This window comes from Chrysoperla carnea, chromosome 1, assembly GCF_905475395.1.
Source record: "Chrysoperla carnea chromosome 1, inChrCarn1.1, whole genome shotgun sequence".
In the NCBI taxonomy this organism is placed as follows: domain Eukaryota; kingdom Metazoa; phylum Arthropoda; class Insecta; order Neuroptera; family Chrysopidae; genus Chrysoperla; species Chrysoperla carnea.
The window spans coordinates 56,523,577-56,547,574 of record NC_058337.1 but is presented as its reverse complement, the minus strand read 5'-3'; the positions used below and the strand labels follow the sequence as shown (position 1 = coordinate 56,547,574).

General features: G+C 30.1%; 1 protein-coding gene across 3 annotated transcripts in view; it reads left to right on the top strand.

Annotated features, from left to right (window-relative positions):
- Positions 1 to 553: 553 nt before the first annotated feature.
- LOC123301882 (CUGBP Elav-like family member 4) overlaps positions 554 to 23,998 on the top strand; it is a 562,025-nt gene continuing 538,580 nt past the window's right edge. For 2 of the 3 annotated variants that reach the window (XM_044884840.1, XM_044884839.1), the window contains exon 1: positions 554 to 947. In XM_044884840.1, the coding sequence (XP_044740775.1) occupies positions 882 to 947 (66 nt within the window). In that variant the 5' untranslated portion in view covers positions 554 to 881. The remainder of the gene's footprint in view (positions 948 to 23,998) is intronic. The other variant, XM_044884831.1, reaches the window with a different exon arrangement.

Sequence of the window (23,998 nt, the reverse complement as noted above, 5' to 3'; positions counted from 1 at the left end):
ACACTCTGTATGGTTTGTTCTCGACAATGACATTCTTAGGTATATAATGTTAAATCGGGCGATACTAAGCTCAATATTGATGGACATTATCGGCCCATTTCAGGTAGACATGTCATGTTAGAAATTAACCATCTAGAAAACGAATATACACTGATCGATTTATATGTTCTGACAGTTTTAACGAGTCTTATATTATTATTACTTTTCTATTTGTAATATAAAGGATGTTTCTGACAGCCTTCAGGTTAGTGGTCTTCAAAAACATTCACCGGTCAAAAAAATTACTCTAAAAATAGAAAAATGTTTCAAAAATTTGAAATATAACAAAAAACTAAACAAACAACATTATCCACAAGTAATGCAAGGCTGCTTCTTGTACCGATTTGATACAAAGCTTCGAATTTTCAAAACATGTAGATTAGCCATTACTATATTACTAGAAAAAAGTTCTGAACCAGTAAAAATAATGAAGATGTACTTTTTCTTTTTGGGTGTTTTACTAATTTTTTATTTTTGTTTTTCAGGTGAGTAATTACCTTATTTACTCAAAAAGCAAACAAAATCAACCAAAAAAAAATTCACCACGCGTATGTCTTCACCAACCAAAACTGATTAGAGAGTTTTCACATAGTTAGTAGTGCATTAATCGTGAATTCCTCTCTAATCGTGTTTGTGTGGCCTCTACTGATAGTCTTAATATATTACCAACACTGACCAACATCAACACTAATGTTCTCGTAGTGTGAAATCCACCCACATCATCATCTGTTGGTGTGTTGTGCATTATTAATTTTATTCTTAATAAAAGAAAGTCAGTGAGACGACGTGTGACCTTGTGGTGGTGTGGTGGTGTTCTGGTGGTGACTACAAGAACGGCGACTATGATCATCGCCTCGTCACATCATCAGAGTCATCTACAAATGGTACCTGTGTCACCTGTTATTCTGGTATGTGTCCTATTTTGTTTTTCTTATATTGTTGAAAATGGATGTTTCAATTATTAAAATAATAAAAGAATGGCAGGTTGGAAGTTGCAAAGGTATCATATTCCAAGAGAATGCACTTTGCCTAATCATTTGCAAGAAAAATCCACCTACAAATTCCTCAGGTGCCAAGTTGCATGTCAATTTTTATCCACCAAGTGATACACGATTAAACAATATTTTGGCGACAATTTATGTTTTTTACTCTTGTTTGAATTTTTTAAGTCACCAAGTAAAGTATTTAAGTTGTTCCTACCTATGTATTTTAAATCAAAAATATTTAACCATAGACTGACGAAATTTGTCAGAGTAAAGTGTACAAGCAAGATTTACAAGGGAATCAAATCGCAAAATATTATCGATGGATATTACCGGAAAAGATTTATAGCATAATGAGCAAAACGGCAAAATATTATTCTTCCTGCAACAAGTTATCATCGTCTTCTTATTATTATTTCTTTAGTCTATATCTGATTTTAAATATGATTTAAGAATATTTTATATTATTATTGTTTTTATTAGTGAAACTAATAAGGGTTTCAAAAATTTTCGGGAGGATAGTGAGGAAATTAAATAAGTATAAAGCTCCATCGTATTGGAGAACAAACTTGTTAACACCTGCGGTATTATTTTATAACATACAAACCGATAAAATTAAGTAATATTTATTACTTTACAAGGCTACCAACCTATATTAATGTTATTTGATAATGATGTTGGATGTGTGTGTGTGTGTGTGTGTGCATGTGTGTAAGTCTGAAATAAAATACTATTGTTATTATATGAATAATGGGATCGAAATGGAAATATTTCGAATTAATTTTATAATATTTATGATACATAAAAGCTATAAAATGAATGGTTACCTTTGCTAGTTAGCGTTCTAACAGAAAATTGACTACTCACGTTATTAAATGTTGGTATGTCTAAAATACAAAGCTTAAGGTATAGTATACTTTAAGATTTATTATTGTTCTAATAAATTATTATATTTCATTTTTTTGGGATGGTATTATTAATAAAACCGGAGATATGCACAAACAAATATTTAAAGGAACAAAATTTTACTTTAATTGCAAACAGCTGTATCTCTGGGAAAATCATCAATTTTCGACTTGAAAACTTGTTCTTTCTATGACCTAAAATAGTATCTACCCTTGCCGCTTTGAAGGGATGGTTGAAAATTATTTTACAACAAATTTGTTGAAAACATTCTAAAGCTTGCTTATGTCTCTTAAAAATGAGGCATGAAAATTATCGTATGAGCTTATTCGACCAAGATATCTTGGTCTCTCATTCGAAAACTTAAACTGGTTTTATTTTAAGAGCTGGAATATTATTTTATAAAAACTTTTATCACTTTTTAACTTTTCGTTTCTCTCTTTTTGTTTTTAAAAAAAGTAAAAAAACAAAGCTTTTCCATATTTTAGGCACTAACATTAACAATAAACAAACACATTACACCAGAAATAGACGAAGCATCTTAGACGAAAAAAATGTAAAATGAGGTTTTGGGGTCACTGATCACGATATCAAAGTCAGATTACGATATACTCCGATATACTCCACCCTCCACCTTCTGGAATAATTTACATTCTTCTGATCCAAAACATTCTCCAAATTTTCAATAAAAAAATTCTAATCGCCCCCCCCTCTGTAGTACCATAGACGCAATTTATTTAAGCAAGACCCAATTGACCTATGCTGCTCAATTACGCACTTACCTCACTTTTTCCGTCATGAGTTTTAGGTAGATATCTCTTTTCATTTTTGAGTTATCGTATTAACAAACGGGCAGGCAGATGGACAGACGGGCAGACAAATGGACAGATGGACAGACAGGCAACCGGAAATGACTTTTATAATTTATTTTATGAACATCTGTACCAAAATTTTGTTCGTAGCATCAATATGACGTTACAAATTTGGGACTAAACTTAGTATACCTTGATATATGTTACATATATATAGGGTATAACAAGATTGAAACGATTGCAATTATTCAGTTTTTTTCCGCCAATAGCATTATTGTGAAATTGTCTAGTTTCGAATGGTTTCACAAGCATTGATCCTCAAATTTTAAATGCAAGCTGTATGAAAAAAAAATTTCAACCGTAAGTTTTGAAGGGGAACATTTTTATGTTCTTTTTTGGTATATGTCTAGAAGATGGTTTATCATCCAGATCATAAAAACTTTCTCCAATATTTCCTCATTTAAAGTCAGTATGAAGTAAAACTGGGCTTATGATTCCCTTCCACATTGTATAAAAGCAAATCACAATAATTGGGTTTTTATGCACTTTTGTTTGAATACAAGTTTGTTTGATGGAAATAAGTAGGGAAATGAAATTCGAAAATATTCGATAAATATAAAAATAATTTGATATCCATTCATTGCTCGCTTGGAAGGTTATATTTTCTAAGTATAAAAATGTCTTAAACGATAAATCTGAACAATAAAATGACACCGTACATACCTAGTTACTATCAATTTCTCTCTATATATAGAAAATAATGACGTTATATACTTGACTAGTTCGAAGATCGAAATGGTTCTTCAAAAACTAACAATATACGTACAACGTTATATAGCAACGTAGTACCTTCATAATAGGTGATTCAATGTTAGATGCAGAATGAAAGTTTAGAATATGTTATAATTTTGGAAATGGCAACGAACTGTTATATACAGCAATTGTCACTCACTGTTGACCGAGCAAAACTTGCTCGAAATTTTTGATCTAATTAATATATTTATAGAAAATAAATAATATACATGCACTTTTTAGAGCAAAATTTCTGCATGAAAAATAAATTGTCCAAAATAAAAGTAATATTATAATATTTTGTTTCCAAGTCTATTAATGCAGTGATCTCAACGCTACTATATTTATAAAAATTTTCTATCAACCTGGTATGAAAATGAACTGACATTTTGAGTTTAATTGCAGTGGGCTTGGATCTGAAAATTGCGTTAGTCCTAAATGACAAGATCCAAGTAACGCAAAAATATAAAATAAATTCATCAATTTCAAGAGCTTTAAAATAAATGAATGAATAAATACTCGAGTAAACGAGGCTGAAACCTCTAGGTAAATTCTTTCCTATAGCTCCGATTAACCTGAAGATTTGGGATTACGTTTTGTTCACCCTCTAGATCAAAAGTTATATGCTTTTGCGTGTGTTTTGCATGTATGGTGCCTTTGTCCAGGGAGTGGTAATCACCTCCTCTAGGGGGAAAAATATATGTCGGAAACATACACATCGGAAATCAATAGAGCAATGAAATATAAGCAAAAAGTGTCATTTAAGTATATTTCGAAATGTCAATAATTTACGAATTATTGGCCCCCTGGGCAAAAGCACCACTCGGCACCATATAACTTTTGTTCTAGAGGGGTGAACAAAGCTTAAACCCAATTTCAGGTTAATCGGAGCTATAGGTAAAAATTTAGAGGTTTTGTCTTTTTTTCTCCTCGTTTAATGGAGTAAAAGGGATTGATTACTTGTTTTTATACCATGCATATATGTAATATACCAAGGTATACTAAGTTTAGTCCCAAGTTTGTGACGCTTAAAAATATTGATGCTACGCATAAAATTTTGGTATAGGTGTTCATAAAATCACTTAATTAGTCCATTTCCAGTGGTCCGTTCGTCCGTCTGTGGACACGATAACTCAAAAACGACAACAACAAAAATATTATGCTGAAATTTTTACAGCGTTCTCAGGACGTAAAAAGTGAGGTCGAGTTCGTAAATGAGCAACATTGGTCAATTGGATCTTGTAAACCGTTAGAGAAAGAACAAAAGTTTAAATGTAAAAAATATTCCTTTTAAAAAAATAACCATCTTTTGTTTGAAACATTTTTTCGTAAACATCACTGTTTAGCCGTGAGGGCGCATGTATGTGTGGCATGTATGTATGTGTAATGTGATAGAGTAATCAACACTGTCTATGCATGGTATTTCAACAATTAATTCAGTCACTTGTTTGTTTTCACTTGTTAAATTAAAAATTTTATCAATTAATTATTATTTTACGACTTAACCCCTACGGACTCATTTATTTTCGATCATTTTTGAGGTATTTAGTACGAAAATAAACTCAAAACATGCGATAATATACTCAAAATGTAAAGGAAATGCGACGTGAAATAACGGATAGAGAACTTGTATTATATCAAAATAATTTGGATTTATGCTTTTTTCATATGAAAAATCAAATTGAATCATCCGTTACATAGAGCTTATATATCGTAGAAATCTATAATAATGATCACGATGACAGCGAATGTTATGATATGGGTGGGGTACGTTCATGTTTACAGATACACTTCAATAGTTTGTACTTGCCTGTATATGCTTATACATGAGACAGAATTTAATGAAAAATAACAAATCGTTTCGTATGAATGTTCGAAATATATGCACTTCTTATTTTTAGAATAATAATATTTTCAAGTAAAATTATTTTGAAGTATAAAATATTCTTCGTCTAAGAATTGTTAGTCTTAAGACCCAAGAAGCAGGCTGAACAATTCCAAGTGTATTGTGCGCAATAGCCTACATTTTAATTGGCAATAATATTTGATTAGATTTACTTTGTTCCACGCCTCCCCGTAATAAATTCATTACTTATTTTTAGCTTTGAAATACTCTTTTGAATGTTACATAAGTAACCTTATGCAGGTTAGGTTATATTGACTGTCCACGAAGGACACACTAAGGCTATAGAGCCCACTGTGAAAACATATATGTGTTTTACCACCTTTCCGCTGACAATTTCATTTATGCATTAAGGCTTGGTTGCTAATTCCACACGAATAATTACATAATTGTCAACGGATATATGAGGTACCTCATTCTGTTCATAATTATTATAGTCACCATCAAGTAATTCAAACTTGTCATCGTTAGAGCAAGTTTAACGTAGCGGGGTCAAGGTAGTTAGATATGTTTGGAAAAACTCTCTCCCATTCCCCTTCACGAGCTCTAGTGGGATTTTGGAATCATTCTCATTATTTAAAGCAAGAATCCAGGATTTAAGCCAACAGTTATGTACACAATACCATAGTCATCCTCATCATTACAGTATGCCTTTTAGAGTAAATTAAATATATCATTTTAAGTTGTAAGTTTCGTATATTTCAAATTCTTAACCCGTCAGCACTCGCGTTATTACTCGTGTACTTATTATACCATGCATATCACTATCACTACATATTATAAAACAAAGTCGCTTTTTCTGACCCTATGTCCCTATGTACGCTTAAATCTTTGAAACTACGCAACGGATTTTGATGCGGTTTTTTTAATAGATAGAGTGATTTAAGAGGAAGGTTTTTATGTATAATACATCCATATTATAGTAGAGTAAGGGGTTGAAATAGGGGTTGAAAGGGATATGCTTCAAAAACTAAAAAAGTTGCGCATCGATTAAGCTCAAATATTGACACGATATACAACCAGCTTCAAAGATCTATTGTTTTTATCTTCTTTTAACCTTCGGAGGGTAGAAAGGTGTAGCGAGAAAGTGGGAAGGAATTATCGAATATTTACAAATATACCTAAGTGGGGTACCAAATAAAAGAGCATGACGTGTACATTACAAAACTGTTATCCAACGAAAGGAAATGTGGAGGGAGGGGTGCAAGTGGGGATGTTGCCCAGCAAAGCGGGTAGTTCACAGCTAGTATGTAATATGCAAGGTATACTAAGTTTAGTTCCAAGTTTGTAACGCTTAAAAATATTGATACTAAGCAAATTTTGGTATAGGTGTTCATAAAATGACCTAATTAGTCTATTTCCGGTTGTCTGTCGTCTGTCGCCAGTCTGTCCGCCTGTCATCAAGATTACTCAAAAACGAAAAAAGATATCAAGCTGCAATTTTTATAGCATGCTCAGGTCGTAAAAATTGAGGTCGAGTTCGTAAATGAGCAACATAGGTTAATTGGATCTTGGGTTCGTAGGACCCATCTTGTAACCCGGTAGAGCTAAAACAAGTTTAAATATAAAAAATATTCCTTATAAAAAATAACCAACTTTTGCTTGAAACATTTTTTTCGTAAATGTCACTGTTTACCCGTGAGGGCGCAAATTAGGCGTAAATTGTATAGTATGTAATTATGGGAATATCAGTTATGTATGTGTGTGTAATGTGATAAAATCATCAACACTGTCTATACATGGTATTTCAACAATTAACTCAGTCAATTGTTTGTTTTCACTTGTTTTAGTTTAATACAAGTCATACTCAGTTAACTAAATTAACTTTTGATAGAAATATGGTGAAATTAATGAAAATGAATTTAATTATTTAGATTATTTCTTTGCTCTAATATTTTCAATGTCAAACAGAACGCGTTAGAAAATATCTCATCACGTGACTAAATATTACCCAACGGTTGACGCAAGTGCTGAAGGTCAAAAATGATCGGCTTTATTGTATTCTGTAGACATTTTAAGCGTGAAGGTGAATACAATATATATAGGCAAGTACAAAAATGTCACTTTAATATTGTCATGGAAAAAAATATATAGCAATTTCGACTGCGTTGACAAAAATAATTCATTTTCAAAGATGACTCTAAATGGCATTATTTTAAGTAGTAATAAAAACTTTAAACATCATAAATTTTCATTTGAGAAACAAAACGGAATAATGACTAATAATAAATATTTATTATATACAAACAGGAAAAAAATTCCTGAAGTTTTAGTAAAAATAAAACAAACCATTATAAATTATAAATAAAAAAATAAAAAAATAAATAAATTGTTTGTACGCCCTAGATTCTGTTCTATTAAAATTTTTGTTAAGCATTTATTTATTTTAAAATTTTGAAATTTAACAATTTATGCAACAACTTTTCTAGTCAATAGGAAAACATTATTCAAGTATGTTATGTCCTTGTTATGTCATAACATAGAAGGAGAGTTTGTCGTAGAAAATGCTTCTTGATGAAACTTTTTATTTTCAATTTTAACTTCCCGGAGGAAGTTAATGTAATGAGACCGATTTTGAAAATCTTCAGTTTTACATATTTCCGTGGTTTCAAGGCCGCGATATCCGAATCAAACCTTTTCAATGTGATGTCTGTGTGTTTGTGTGTACTTATGTGCGTATGTGCGTATGTTTGTTCGGATTCTTACACCTCGATTATCTCGCGAATCAATTAACACGAGACTGAGCTTAATCGATGCGTATTTAAGAACTGAAAAAGTTTTCAGGAGAATTGGTTGAGCCGGTTTTTAATGGTTATAAAAAAACTGGAAAACAATCAATAAACAAAATCTTAAAAGTGAATGAAACTCATCATTTATCTATCGAGATAATGGTTGTTCCAGCATAAGCTGCAAGACATGTTTGAAACATGATCTATAAATGTTAACAATACCTTTTTATAATACTGGGAAGTTTTTCGCCAAAAATTTAAAAAAGAGCTTATAATAGCAAAAATTTTACTATATGTACCTACCTACTTTCTTTAATGTAAATTTAAAAAAGGCCTAAAATAATGAAATATCACTAATAAATGATGCCCCAAAATTAACGCATGAAGTAATTTTAAACAACACAAATTCTAACGCTTTCCTGGAATGTGTTTATATTTAGTAGAACCACGTTAGTTTTTTCGAGTAGCCTCCTAAATATGTTTAAAAACAGTAAACTGTCAAGTGTCACACGTTTTTTTTCATGTTAAAGACTTTGCCACCCCAAATAGCCAATAGTTTAAAAAAAAGAGTTAATTTTATGAAACCCTTGATAAAGAATGAATCGCGGAGCCTTTTAATAGGAGCCTTAACATCCCACTTTTTATTAAGTCCACTGTATATTCGGTAAATATAATAACTTCCCAAAATGACTGTGCTCAAAGTCCTATTGTGAATGAACTTAAGCTTAAAATCCTAACTATGCATTTTAAAGAATAATAAAATGAATGTTTTTAAAAAAGTGGACAATACTAGTTATAAAACTTACTTTGAGTGGCTCTTGGACCATGTAAAGGGAGACACATTCATTCCGGATATTATTGTTTTGTATAATAAAAAATATTTTATACGCGAGAAAAAGTTATGTGAAAATTCGTACATGACGATAAACGTTTAATAATGATCATTGAAAGAAAATATACGAACAATACAAATGAATGGAGACAAGTAAGCTACATGGTTTTAGAGTATGTGTATGGATATGCGCGATAAAATTATTCCGTCATAAATCTATGTTTGTTGTAGTGGAATCGAGTGCATGGAATGAGAAATTGGGTACGGGATTTTTGTATATTGTGTTTTTTTGCATTAAAAAATATCATGTTTGTTCACACGGTAATGTATAAGCTCCTTGATTCAAATCATCGCGGCTATTTTTGTACCTTTAATTTAGATAATTGCTAAAATATTATACCAATTTGTCACAAAATGTAACTGAAACTAGAAACTATCAAAAATCATTTGACGCCACAAACATACGTTACCTTATTTTTAGCTTTCCCAACACTCTCTAGTACAGTTAAATACATCTAAAAATTGTTGTTATTTATTGATCGTATGTCTCTTCTATATTCAAAGAGAGTAATTTAAAAATCTAACCTTTTTACTTACAAAAAAAAAACGTATTTTAAATCATTATCGAGGGTTTTTCAAATTACAGAGTTCGAAGATTGGCAGAATGAATTTTTGTGCCTTGACTTGATTAAAGTAATATTCCTGAGTGCTACGTCTAAGTTTAACATGTACGTTATTGGTATACAATTAACGTTAGCGTGTAAACAGGCACGCATGACGTTGAAAATATAATAGTGTTAAATCGTTTTTTTTTTCTCTCACAGTGTATGCTTTACAATGTACGGCCAAGATAATAAATGCTTTTCACATTCATTTTGGACACAAAAAAAAAGAGTTTGCAACTAGTGATTGTTGCTCTATATCACTTTAATAGTATTTTTTGTTTGAATTGAAATATGGACTTTTTTAATTACCCCGAATTCAATTATAATCCATTTTTCATTCTTTATTGAATTAATTTTACTTTGAAATAAATTTATTGTATGTACTTTAAATGGTATCTACTATCAAGCATTTTTCGTTTTTCTTAAGCGATTCAGTTATAGAAAACGAGACTGTTCAAACTAACGCATCTAACTCTATTTAAAACAAATGTATGTTATTTTTAAAATGTACGTCAACAAAATCAGTTCTATATTAATAAGTGATATTAATATACCAAACTTGAGAAAACTTTTTAAACTTTTAAAGTTATGATCAATTATTTAACAGCCAAGTAAGACAAGAGATCATGTAACCCATAAAAGGTGATGTGCCAAATTCATGTAGAAAACAAACATAATAATCAATAGCTAGGTATTAAAGGTGAAGTTACGATAGTCAAAATTTTACATTTTTGATTCTCTTTTATTCTTCTACTCAAATGACGCCACAGCCCAAACTATGCTTTGGCTTATCTAAAAGAAGTTCCCAAATATCTCAGATGAATTTGTTTCTGCAGTGTGGTATTCTTGGCTAAGCTTCTACATGTTAGCCGTGAAAGCTGTTCCTTTAAAATAATAATTTTGAAATATAATTGATTTTGAATCCTGTTTTCTACAAAAAAGTATTTTTACTTTAGGATCCATTTTTGTAGAAATCCACATGTGAATACTTTTTTGTGTCGAAGTAGAACACAATTTCTTAATTTAACACAGATTATGAAATATAACATCATATATTTCAGAAAATTTCATTATTGAAACAATAAGCGTCGTTAAAGATTAATAATATTTTATAACGTTTACCGAGACCATAGTGAGTCGAACCATGCTCTAACAGTATAGAGCGGAAATCACAAGATACACTAATTATCAACACAGTTGACCACATTATCAGTTAAATATTGGATGTGTGTTAGTGTGTATTCGCATGTGTTTATATGCTGTTTCGTGGTTTACCGCCAAGTCCATGGAAGTGATTAGTGCAAAGGTGTCATGGTGTGTATACTGTTGTGTTATCCTACCATTTACAACATTTGATGTTTCTACCTTCTAGCAAAGTAAACATACCAAATGCTTTACAATTATGTGCATATTGGGTGGTTCTCTAAATTAAAAAAATTATTGATAAACATTTAATATTCTCTAAAGCTCAAGAGCTACTGAAATTTTGCCAGTGTTACAAAATCTTGTTTTTTTTTTTTTCTCTAATTTTAAAAGAGCTAGATGTTCAATTTAATGAAAAACCAACTCATTGTTGTCAAACCTTTCTTCGTTACCAACTTATAGTAAATTGGTCTAGGACTTAGTTTACTAAGCTGATGCTAGCCGAAATATTTAACAAAATCGTATGACTGAACACTTTTATTTCTAATAGACTACTGAAAATAATATTTACATGTAAAGCAGGCATGGGCAAACGTGGCTTAGAGAAGTCCCTCATAAGCCAAAATACCGGTAACACATTGACATCCTAACCAGTGACAACCAAAAATACGAGTAAGATAGAGAGACAACATTTTTTTTCTACCTATCTCATTACTATAAGAGAAACTGAGATAGAATCGTCTACCCGCCTCTCTTCCACCTCTATGAGCAATGCGGACTTGGTTAAAGAGACACACAATAAAGTTATAACAATGGTGACTTTGACTTAAAATAACTCGCCCTTGCCTGCTGTAAAGAGTTAAAAGAATATATTTGGTTAGTAAGCCCATCAAAAAGTTTTTATTGAGGTATATAATTTATTAGTGACATAAAATGTAGTTTCCAAATTTGGATAATATGACCCCCGCCCCTTCATAACTTAGACAATAAATAATAAACAGTAAAACCACTCCATGTTAAATGTATATTATCAATTCTTGTGCACTTTAACAATAACAACGCAACTTTTAGACAAGTAAACATTGGTATTAGATTAACTAGATTTGTCACATTTTCTACCTACTCTCCTTTCCCAAGCAGCCTTCTATACTTTTCCTTGTCGATATTCTCTCTAATCAAAATGTTGTTGTATTATTGTTTGTTGTGATCAAATTTGTAAACTGAATTGAAAATTGAATGGAAATGATGAATAAGCGAGGGGAGATACGATAAACAATAAACATACATTCATTTATAATAGCTAATAGTTGTATTATGTAACCGTAAATCTTTGGAAATTTGCGGTTTTGTATTCTACTATGTGTAAATGTTATATAATGAATCAATCATATGCCAATATTTGAATATTTATAAAATTCGCAACTCAGAATCTGCGTAAGTTTGGTGAATTCTCTTCAACAAAATACTGCACGAAATGTATTAATTTATTATACAATAATAAAAATGCATTCATAATTCTTGTATTTCGGTTATAACGTAGCCATCATTAGTAAAAATTGTGTAGTCGCTTTTTTCCCAATTTTAACTTCTTTATTTAATGTGTTTTAATTACAGCGATATCCTTCTAATATTATGTAATGAGAATCGTTCAGGTGACGTTATTTGGTCCAATAATCATAATTTAATTTTGATATTTCTAAAAAAAGGTGGACAAGCAGACAGAGAAGGCGGAACACGTACTAAAACTATTAAAATAGAAGGGAAGATTATTTTCTTTAAATTTAAGAATGTTTATGCTTCCATAAGCTTCTAGAAAATGTAAGTACTCGGAAAACTAGTTTGCTAATTCACCATCGAAAAATATAATAAATAACTTTAAATATCCCGTGTATAAACTTGCACATTAACAAACTCAACCAATGTCTTTCAGCCCATAAAATAAATAGGTTATAAATATATTATGCATATATTTAAATGTTATGTTCATTGTATTAAATAAAAATCTACGACTTTTATCACACATTTGCTTTTATTTAAGTAAATGTGTATTCATTTTGAATTCGTCAGTTTTCTTTGAAAGCTTTTGGTTCTTAATCGCTTAAAACAGAAAAGTAAACGACGAAATTGACCAATTTATATGAGAAGAGAGTTCTAATAGAATATGCTAGTAATAAGTTTGTTGAATTTTTTTTTTTAAGATACAAAACATTTTGTTTTTCATTTCAACTCTCGAACAGTTTTACTTGAAGTACAAGTAGTCTCAGAAATGATTCCTTGTTTTTTAGAAATACTCTATCATATTATAATGAAGAATTGATTGTTTTGTTATTAATGCCTGAAAGTGATTCAGTAATAAAAGATTCAATTCGATTTTATTAATTCTTTCTAATAGAGAGCAAATGGGAGTCATTTACTTTTTTTCTGGTTCTCATGGGCTTCCTTAACGCGGTCCAATGTAAATTATATGAATAGGACATAAGCGATGTTTGGAAAAGTTTCAACATTTACCTAATATGAGTAGCGTTCATACCAGAGATAATCTCAACCTTTTCAGTACCTATAGCTAAGTATCAGTACCTATATTATATAATGTAGCATAGGTGGTAGCAGCAGAATACGATGCAAGTATGTTTGAGCCAGGGGCCAACATTATCTCCCGATATAAAGAGAAATAAGCTTCACCACTCTTGATGGAAAGACAATCAAATTTTATAAGAAAAATACGAGGCATCGGAAATGTTATCAAATTGTATAGGCTATAGAGGCATATATGTAGGTCTGTCATGGTCATGGAAAGGGTTCTGAGTGTAAAACAACTAGTCTTAGTGACATAATTAGGTACTGTTAATATTTCAGTCAAAATCAGTTTTAACGACATTCAATAGACCAACTTTTACCGTTATATGTTATAGTCGTTATATGTCTTTAATACATTTTTAACTTCAATTCAATTTATTCATTCTTTCTTTAAACAATATAAATATTGTACAGAACCTGTCATAAAAAGGATAGGAAAACTGCAAGGAAAGGTGAGGTATGAAGCTGTTAAAGGTACATGTACAATGCCGATCGTTATTGTTGGCAAATTTCAATAAAGATTGGTCCCCGTAACCGGTATATGATTTATAAGTTTCTATATAAAATTAATAACACTCAAAATAAAGTTTTTAAAATTGTATTATGATGGTGTCTTGTTTAATTGAAAAATATATAAATATAAAAAAAGTGAATTTTTAACCTCCGCCTAAACGGATAAACTAATTTTGATTTTTTTTTTCGTTTGAAAGATAACTTAATGGAGAGTGTTGTTAGCTATGTTTCAAGTGCGATTTCAGGGTACCGTACCCGAAAAAATTAAAAAATTGGCGATGATCTTCAGAATCGGCTCAGTTTGGAGAAGGCTTTAAGGAAAAAGGTCAATTAATGGAGAGTGGTTTTATATAGATTTATAAGTCGAGTGTACTTGGAATAAAGATTGCAAGTTATAATCTGAAACATTTAAAAACGGATTTTACTGTAATAGTAACTTGGTGTACCATTTTACTGTAACCCAATATCTGAAGAATCAATGATGTTGAAAAAAGCTACTGTATACATAATTTCTTGTTTGAAAGCTCAGGTAAGCAAAGCTTACTAAATTGCTACGGGAATGTAAAACCAGTGATTTTGAGATACTCTGAATCCCACACACCCACATACATACCAATACATATTTAGGTATTTTATTTTATTGTAACTCAAATTAAGATATTATAAAAATGGTCACGTCTTTACGAAATATATATTATTTTATTTTATTTTATTTTTTTTTTTCGGGTATGTAAGCTTTTATATACCCCCAATCCGACTCTCGTTCTTAAAAACAATTTTTTATTGCTGATTTAATAAAAATATTTATAGGACAATAACATGAAAGTTTGTACATTTTTTTACTATCCTTAAAAACTAATTTATCGTTTTATTTAAACATTCCAGTACCCTGAACTAGTAGCATTTTAAAAATGTTTTCCGAAATAAATAAAAAATTTCAACAAATACAATACATAAAATTTGTAAAACATGAAGTTCTCTTAATAGTTTTCATAAGCGGAAATTACTAATATATAAACAGTTTTTCATCTACAAAACGGCATTGTTCTCTGTCAAAAAAAGAAAAATTGATTTTGAAAACAGTAATTATGTAAATATGAGTAGAAACCACATTATATTTTTAAAGATACAAAATTTCACATACAAAAAGTTATTTTTCAATTATTATTTCACGTTAACACCTGACATATTTCTTTATTCGAAGGTTATCAAAGAGCAAAACCTTTATTATATTTTGAAGGTATACTGTTCCTGGCCCTAATATAGCTAGCTACAAACGTTACTTTTGCATGCTATCTCTTCTAAACACATTGCTAGATCGACAATTTCAATTTCTAGCTTAGCCAATTTCCTAGATCAATTTTTGTATTATATAAATACGCATTTCGACTACCAAGTAGTCAACATAGATTACGATTGAAATATATATTTTTATAGTACAAAAATTGATCTCGGAAATTGGAGCAAAAATCGTAATTTATAATGAAAACACTACTTAAATTTATAAGAAAGTCTGGTGTATGATAGATATGAAAAATTGTTGGAAAGTTTACTTATTTTTGCAAAATTTGTATCCCCCGATTTGGTTTTTATTCATATTTGTATAATTACTGTTTTCGAAAGTCATTCTTCCTAATTTTTTTATAGCTTGACTAACTCCAGCTTTAGTGTACATATACATGCAGGATTTACACTTTTACTACATTTTTGTTTACTTCTTTGCCTTTCAGCAGAATGCAGGGAAGCGAGATAGATAATGCTAAAGTAGAAAATGCATTGTTTGAGTAAAACGTAAATGCCACTTTTGAAAAAATCTCTAAGGACATTTTAAATACGTTTTATGATGCATCTGAATAAATTCTCAAATATTAAACAGTAGATATACAGGGTGTTACTTAAGATATATATTGACAACTTTTTTATTTTTTAGGTTTACGAAAAAAAGTTATTCTTTATAAAAATCTCTGCTTTCAAAAATATTAACATTCAGCTATTCACTTTGGACATCGATTGTACAGGATGCCAAAAGTTCGATAAGAATGTTAATGGTCGTTTAGTAATGTAGATCTTTTTGAACAAATAATAAGGGAAACGGTTTAAAAAAAATCATTTCCGAGATATGTAGGAGTGTATTTAAACAATTTAGTAAAAGAACAATTACATGTATGGAACAAGAAGGTGGATCGTTGAGGCAAATCCAACTGAAGATAACTATTTGAGAATGAATTGTTAACGATGGGAATGTTTTGACCACTTCAATTTTAAATTAAATTTTGCAAATCGGTTTTATAAAATTCGTTATTTGTTATACAAATTAACCAATCATCATACTTAAAATGTCTATTTGCTAATTTGAAACATTTATAAAAATACAGAATACAGAACATTTATTTTTCATACATTACGTTACAATTATTATTTTTGTCGCAAGTGAATACCGTTATAGTCAGTTCGTTTTTACCTAATCGTATCCACCTTCGTGTTCCATACATGCAAATGTTTTAAAAAATTCTTCAATATACTCCGACATATCTCGGGAGTGATTTCTTGAATCGTTACCCTTATTATCTGTTCAAAATGGTCTACATTTCTAAACGACCATTAACATTCGATGTGAAAAGTGAATAGCTGAATGTTAATATTTTTGAAACCATAGATTTTTATAAAGAATAACTTTTTCTCGTAAACTTTACAATAAAAAAGTTTTCCATATGTAGTTAACTTAAGTAGATATCCTGTGTATTACATTTTCTTGTTTGGACTATTACAAAATTTATAAATTGATTTTAAATCGAATGCTTTGGTTATAAATTTGTGAAAAAGTCAATTAAACTATTCTCTCCAACAAAAAGTTTATTATGAAAAAAGTATTTGTCAAACATTATGGAAATCGCTTAGTATGGCAGATAACAAAATTAGTATAAGAAACAAATTTTATATATTATTATAAGAAGGGAATTTACCAAAACACACATTAAACTTAAAAATTCATCATATGCGACTTATATGATAGATAGATAGATAGAAGTAGGTACCTACAACGATATCAATTAAACAATATTGCATGGATACACATGCCAACGACAATTCCAATATTGTGAACCGTTAATAGAAGTAAAACATTGAAAACGGAAATTTCTCTGTAAATATTTATCCGTCTGTCTAATGTAACCTATATTAACCGTACCGCAACATGAACTCCGCACCCTTTTTGTTCGGTTAGAGCTAAAAACGGTTAATTAATCAGTTGGATAACCAAAAATAAAAAATGTACTCAATTAATGTATTGTTTTCTGATTCGTAAACACATAATATCAAACCTGGTTTCTTAGCAGTTTATAGCAACAAAACGGTGGATAGGGAATGAAACATTTAGACGTTTGGTGAAAACTCTTTTGGCGTTTTCGATCTAACCATTAAAGCTTTGTTAACTTTAGTTTTCAGGTTTTTTATTATAAGTCTGGAAATTTTTCAGCCGAGAACACAAACTTGTTAACGGTGTGTCCTATTCACCAATTTTCTACTGTTAATTATCTGCACTCAATATCAACTTGGACTATTATTTCTATTGGATAGTGATAGTAAGATTACGTAATAACAGTACCGGATAATCGAATGTATACAGTCCAGCAGTTTATTGATCGAGTGGTTCTTTGTATTCACATGATCGAACAGTACTAAAAACAACCCAACTATATAGGGATGAATTTTTGTTCACTTCGAGTTAAAAATTTATTTCGACGATCGTGATATTTATTTCAATAACTATAATAACCCAACTATAATCTAGTTCTTAAGAATTTCAATGGGATGGCAATATGAATGAAATCTCTCTCTTCTTCGTTTCTCGCTTGTTACTCTTGGCTAATTTTGCTTAACCTTTGAAATTTTTAAAAACTAATCGCATGTGATATATAATTTCAGATGTGCATAAGAGGGCATGGAAATTATAACAGCTAATTAAAGTATCCATCATGTATTGCGTAAGAAAAAATGAGTACGTGTTTAAACTTATGGGAGTGATATGGATAAATACGAATACGAAAAACACATTACATAATGGAAAGGGCGATCACTTCATTGTCACATACAAGTGGATAATAGCAATAAAAACTGATGCATTTATACACAACACAATTTTATGATATCGAAATAAAATTTTGACAGAAATGTAAACATAAACAGTTAGTCAGTCAGTCCATCAGACCTCACCCGGTCGTAATATATGTAGTTTTATGATAGATTAGAGTGTGAAATTTTATGTTTTAATATTGTCATAATCTATTTAAAAAAATTTTTGCTAGCATTAAAACCATAAAAGTATGGATATAACAATATAATAATAATTATTATATGGAAAAATTAACTTCTCTTTAGTGGTACACGTCTCTCTCTTATAGCATCTCATTCTTGTTGGCTTATACGTAATATGGCTGTCGGTTATTAAAAACCGTTGATTCATTATTATTATTATTACTAAAGCTTGTGTGTGCTTGTGTGTGTATATATTTCATAGAAGAGAATAAGAGTAAATTTTATGACTATAATCTTTATATTTAGTATAATAAAATTAATATAAAAGTTGTATGTAATTCACAGTTAACTTATGACATCCATAAGTAATGCATGCATATGGAACAAAATTAAAGTGAATTATAAATTAAAAATGAAATCACTTAGATACGAACATAGAACTTTGTCTATTCGAATCAAGATTCAACATGCATGTGGATAAAATAATTTTTTGAGAATGGTTTGAAGTTCCACTGTATCACAAAAACAAAATTCAAAATTATTTAACTGCCTATATACTTTGTTTGTGCTAATACCTTATTTTATAGATGTTAACACTAGCAAACGATGTCGGGAGAGTTAAGCCAATACAATTGAATTTTTGGTTTGGCCATATACTACAGCCTGCTTATAACTCTAACTATGATTTAGTAAATATTTAGTTTTAACAAAATATTTAGTAAAAAGGATTTTCTGCTTGAAACTACTCTAACGCTGCCTGTTATAAAAAATTATAATTATATATAAAGTATTCACACGAAAACATGCACTTTTAACTGATTTTATAATTATATTTGAAAATAGATTAGGACTTTTGCTGTTAACATCGAAAGCCCTTATTTGTATTCAAATCTGCCTATAAAAATCCAATTCGCAGTATTGGTCGAGCGAATATAAAGATCTGGAATATTCGCAATTAAGTCCCTTACGAAACCCTTACGAAAGGATAGACGGATTTCTCTATCAAGTGGTATATGAGACACTGCAGAGCCATGGTAGTTCGTATACCGTTTAACCTAAGATATAAATTCGTTTGTCCTTGTTATATAAATTCTGATACGGAACGTATGGGGAAATTTGAGTGATATTTTTTTGATCAGTTTTTCGAAGGGGGAAATTAGTGTGAGGGACATTTTTCAGTAGTGGATTATAGGGATAATTTCTCCAGGAATTTATTTTAATTGTAAGGACGAGCAAAGCTGGGTTTGCTCAGGTACGGCAGTTAAAGTGTTCAAAGGCAAAACATATCCGATTTAAACTAAAGATTTTTTGTGATAACACCTTAAACATAGCGCATAACTAAATATGATTTACACAATGATAAAATATATTATTTAAATATATCGATTTCATATCATCACTTTTCTTTCCACAACGAATGCTTTCTAAAAGTCTCTGCACTGTGTAGATACAAAAATATTAACTCTTTGACATACACGTATTAGAACGGAGCAAACATATACAGCATGCATGTCTGTCGTTCAGGCTGGTATAAGGCAACTGAAGTTTCCTCACCAAGTATAGAAATCGTCATGTATATTTTTTCTTTTATAAATGTTTAAAATTTATTTTCAAAATGATATCTTGAATATCGAATCAGTTAATATTATTATTGTATATGCAAATTCAATTATACATGTAAATTCGATTCGAATCGAAAATAGCTTCGTGAAAAATTTGTAAAATGTGTGTAAAATCTAGAATATTAAACAAGTGCTCTGCCTCTCTTCTCAAAGAAAACTTACAGTGTTATTACCTAGGTGGTTTGAATTTAACTAATTATAATTTCGGAAAAAATTATTTCTGTAGATGATTCAAAACTTACATTTGCTGTACAATAATTTTCAGTTGTTTTCTCGGAGTATTTAAAAAAAAACGTCATTTGTGACAAAGTATATTTTCATAACAAATATTTCGCCAGCCTTGCTTGCTCTCAACAGAAGAAGTGAGTTCTATTCGTTGCATTCTGTCCATTTTATTATTATACTTTTCTAATAATGATAGACTCATTAATGTAATAATATTTCCTACAATTTTTAAATAAATACCATTATCATATAAATATATAGGCATTATTATTATATGAATGATGAAATTAGGGTATGAAAGCTCGCATACCGCTAAATTCGATATTACACGCATTAACAAATCATTTTTATAACGGGTTTAGAACAAGCAATCGATGTGTAATGTTTAAAACAAGATGTACAGTCTCTTTCCTTAACATATCATTGTATAGCTACAAGTGAAATTTACAAATTATAAAAAACCCCCGACAAATGCGATTTGTTCCTTGTAAACCGATTTTTGGAAATATGATTATAAAATGTTCTCAATCAAGTCGGTTCGACTGTTTAGGAGCTACGATGCTACTAAGAAACACACAGACGCACAGATAAACACTTTAAACTTATAATACTCCTTCTTAAATCAATATCAAAGTGATGGTCAAGGACATCGGATGAAATGAAAAGGATACTTAAAGAGCTATCAATTTTGGGACAAATTTTTGGAAATATTTCAATTGAAATATGAGTCTTTTGAATTATGGTTTTGATTACCTTATTATTTTACCATTTCGCTTTCTGACCATTCATTTCCAAAGTAATTATTATTTGCATATTAAAATTATTTGTCATAATCGCCAATTTATTAGTTTTTTCGGGTGTGGAACACTAAGCTCACACTTGAAATATAGCTAAAAACACTCTTAAATTGTCTTTCAAATGAAACCAAAATTAAAATCGGTTCATCCGTTTAGGCGCTACGATGCCACAGACAGACACACAAACATAGCGATCAAACCTATAACACCCCTTTTTTTAAATTCGGGGGTTAAAATAAAAAAAAATTTCGTATCCGTCAATACGAAACATTTTTTTATCGGCCACATTCACTACACTTTATGTTTAAACAGCTTAATAAAGGCTAGATTAATTTTTATAGGTTATAGCTTCTCTTCAATAATATAAAATAATTTATTTTATTAATATCAAAGATTACTAATTAATTCTCGCCTCATTTTTTATACCTATTTATTCAAAGCTTTCCAAACGTATATTACTTTCTCATTATACGAACAGTCAGAGAAATCGAAATGAAAAATGTTGAAATAAATTTATATAAGAGCTTTGATAAACAGGATTGATAAACAAAAATAATAAACCTTTTTGTAATCATTTACAGTATTTTTATTGTACTATCATTATTATTATTATTATTATAATCATTATTAGATTCATGTATACAAAACAAAACAAAAAAAATAGAAAGTACTCTTGTTTATTTTTCTGCATATAATTTTACTGGAAGCTATTAACACAATGTTACTTCATTCGTTTCGATGTGGGGTACAAAGAAATAGTAGCAGATACCTAGAGTGATGCTATGTTATGTTACGCTATGCTATGCTACAATGCTAGCAGAAGAAGTATTCCTTTATGATAATGATAAAATATATACAAACAAACAAAAAGTAACAAAACACAAAACAAGTATAGAGAAGAGATTCTAGAGGCGAAGAATATAAATTACAGTTATTACTTAAACGTTTCTACAATATTTATACAATTTTATTTATAAGTTATGTTGTCTAACTATTGCATAATAATGCTATTATACCGGGTGGCCAAGGCTCACTATCAAAAGGACCAACGCTGTTCAAGATTTGTTATACTTTCAGTGCGAAAAAGCAAGGGAAAAAATGTTTTTATTATGTATATATGATCAAGTCCTTTGCTTTTCTCAACGTTAAAAAAATAGCCTATCTACCTCTTTACTTCAAGCTCATATTCTCTCCTTTTTTAAAAGGACGCTGAATTTATAAAATTATATTCGGGAATGCTCGTGTGTTGAGGTTTAATAAGAATGTAGCCAATAAGGAAGAATTCAGGCAATATTTGGCTACCTGGGTCCAATAACCTGTGGGCTATGATACGGAAAATATTCTGCACCTATAATAATGGTCATAATGACACGAAAAATCTCTAATATGAGTGTATATTAGAGATATAGTTATAAACTAGCAGATATCCGCCCGCTTTGCTGGGCACTTTCTACTTTAAAAACAAATACTCTCGCCTTATAGCCCTCACTTTCCTTGCCCTAACTTATCCTCCCTTTTGCTCAAAATTTTATGAATTTTAATTTTTTGGTGGAGTGAATGAAGTCCATGACACTTGCTATTAATGTAAATTTCTATCGGTGAAATAATTTTTGAAATCGGTTAAGTAGTTAATTCAAAAAGGACGAATGTTTATACAAACTACCACCCCCTTATCATTACCAAAATTACGGAATTTCATATAAACTTTCCTAACCTATTTGAACCTCTGAAAGAATAAATTTTTAATGAAAAAAGTAAAATAAACTTTTATCTCAAATCATGAGCTCATAAAGTTTTGCATTTCTATATAAAAAAATGACAAAGTTTCATATAAACTTTCACCCCCTATTTTACTCTCTTGAAGAAATTTTTGAAAATAATAATACAGGAAATTTTTGTTTTGAACGATGCTTACATATCATTTTTTACATTTCAAAATTGACCAGATTTCGTACAAACTTCCAACACTCGTTTTAACCACTTAAGAGAGAAATTTCCGAAAATCCGTTCTTAATGCACACTTACGTAGCTTAAACGTTAGTACAAAATTTCTAGACCCAGCAGTATCAGCTGTTCGTTGATCGAGCCTCGAGTCAGTCAGTCAGTTTTTTCTTTTATATATATGATAGCAGTTACCCACCCGCTGTGCAAATGCTATTTTAAATACAAAAACTATTTCTTTATAAACTTCACTTCATTTGCCATCACTTTTATTCCCGCTTTCAGTTCCAATTTCGTTGGTTTTAATTTTTGGTGCGGTATCCTAATTTTTTTAAATAAAATACACCCGTCTGTGTTATTCGCTAATAATGTAGCTTTATATAGGTGAAAGAATTCATAAAATCGGTTAAGGAGTTTTTCAAATGATATATTTTATTAAATGTCTCCAAAAAATTTCATCCGCTTTTGCACTCCATTAAATCGTGATAAATCAATTAAAAGCGTTCAAGAAAAGCCTCCACTAAACAATGGAGGTTGGATTTTCAATGTGGAGTTCGTCTCACACTCCGTGTATCTAACATCCATTATATCTTGAAATAAGGCTACATGTCATGACGAATTTTGAAATACTTGGTCAAGACCCACCGTTCATGATTGGACGTCGTTTCTTGTTGTAATGGTTCACGGAATATATAACAATAATAAGCTAAATTTATACAACTTTTTGTATCCAAGCTCAGTTAGTACGTATATTATGATGAGTTTCAAGTGAAATCTTTGATATATGTCTTTTTGTTTCGTAGATATTCCTTGGAAAGATTATTTTAGCCACTCTATCCTAATTTTGAAATCGTATTTTCAATTTAAAAAAAAAAAAAAAAAAAAAACAAGAAAAAAGTGTTGTTTATACACCGTCTTATTTGAAACACATCATTGAAAAAAGATAGAAAGTTCAAAGCAGTATACACCTTTTATATTCATTCACAAACATTGACTACTATTGGTAGAAAAAGATAAATATACAACACAAAGTGTAGAATTGTAGTTAAAAACGATTGTGTAAAATAATATCAGAGGTATAAAACTATAATACTATAAAAGAAACTAAAACCATCATCATACATACTCCCCTCTCACCCCGTCACATCATTTCCCGTACTCTTCGTTTTCCGTATGTATTTTGTGCGTCTGGAACAAGCAATAAATCAATGCCATCTTCTTTACTATATCGTATACCCATACAAACAGACACTAGTGTTATTGGTAGT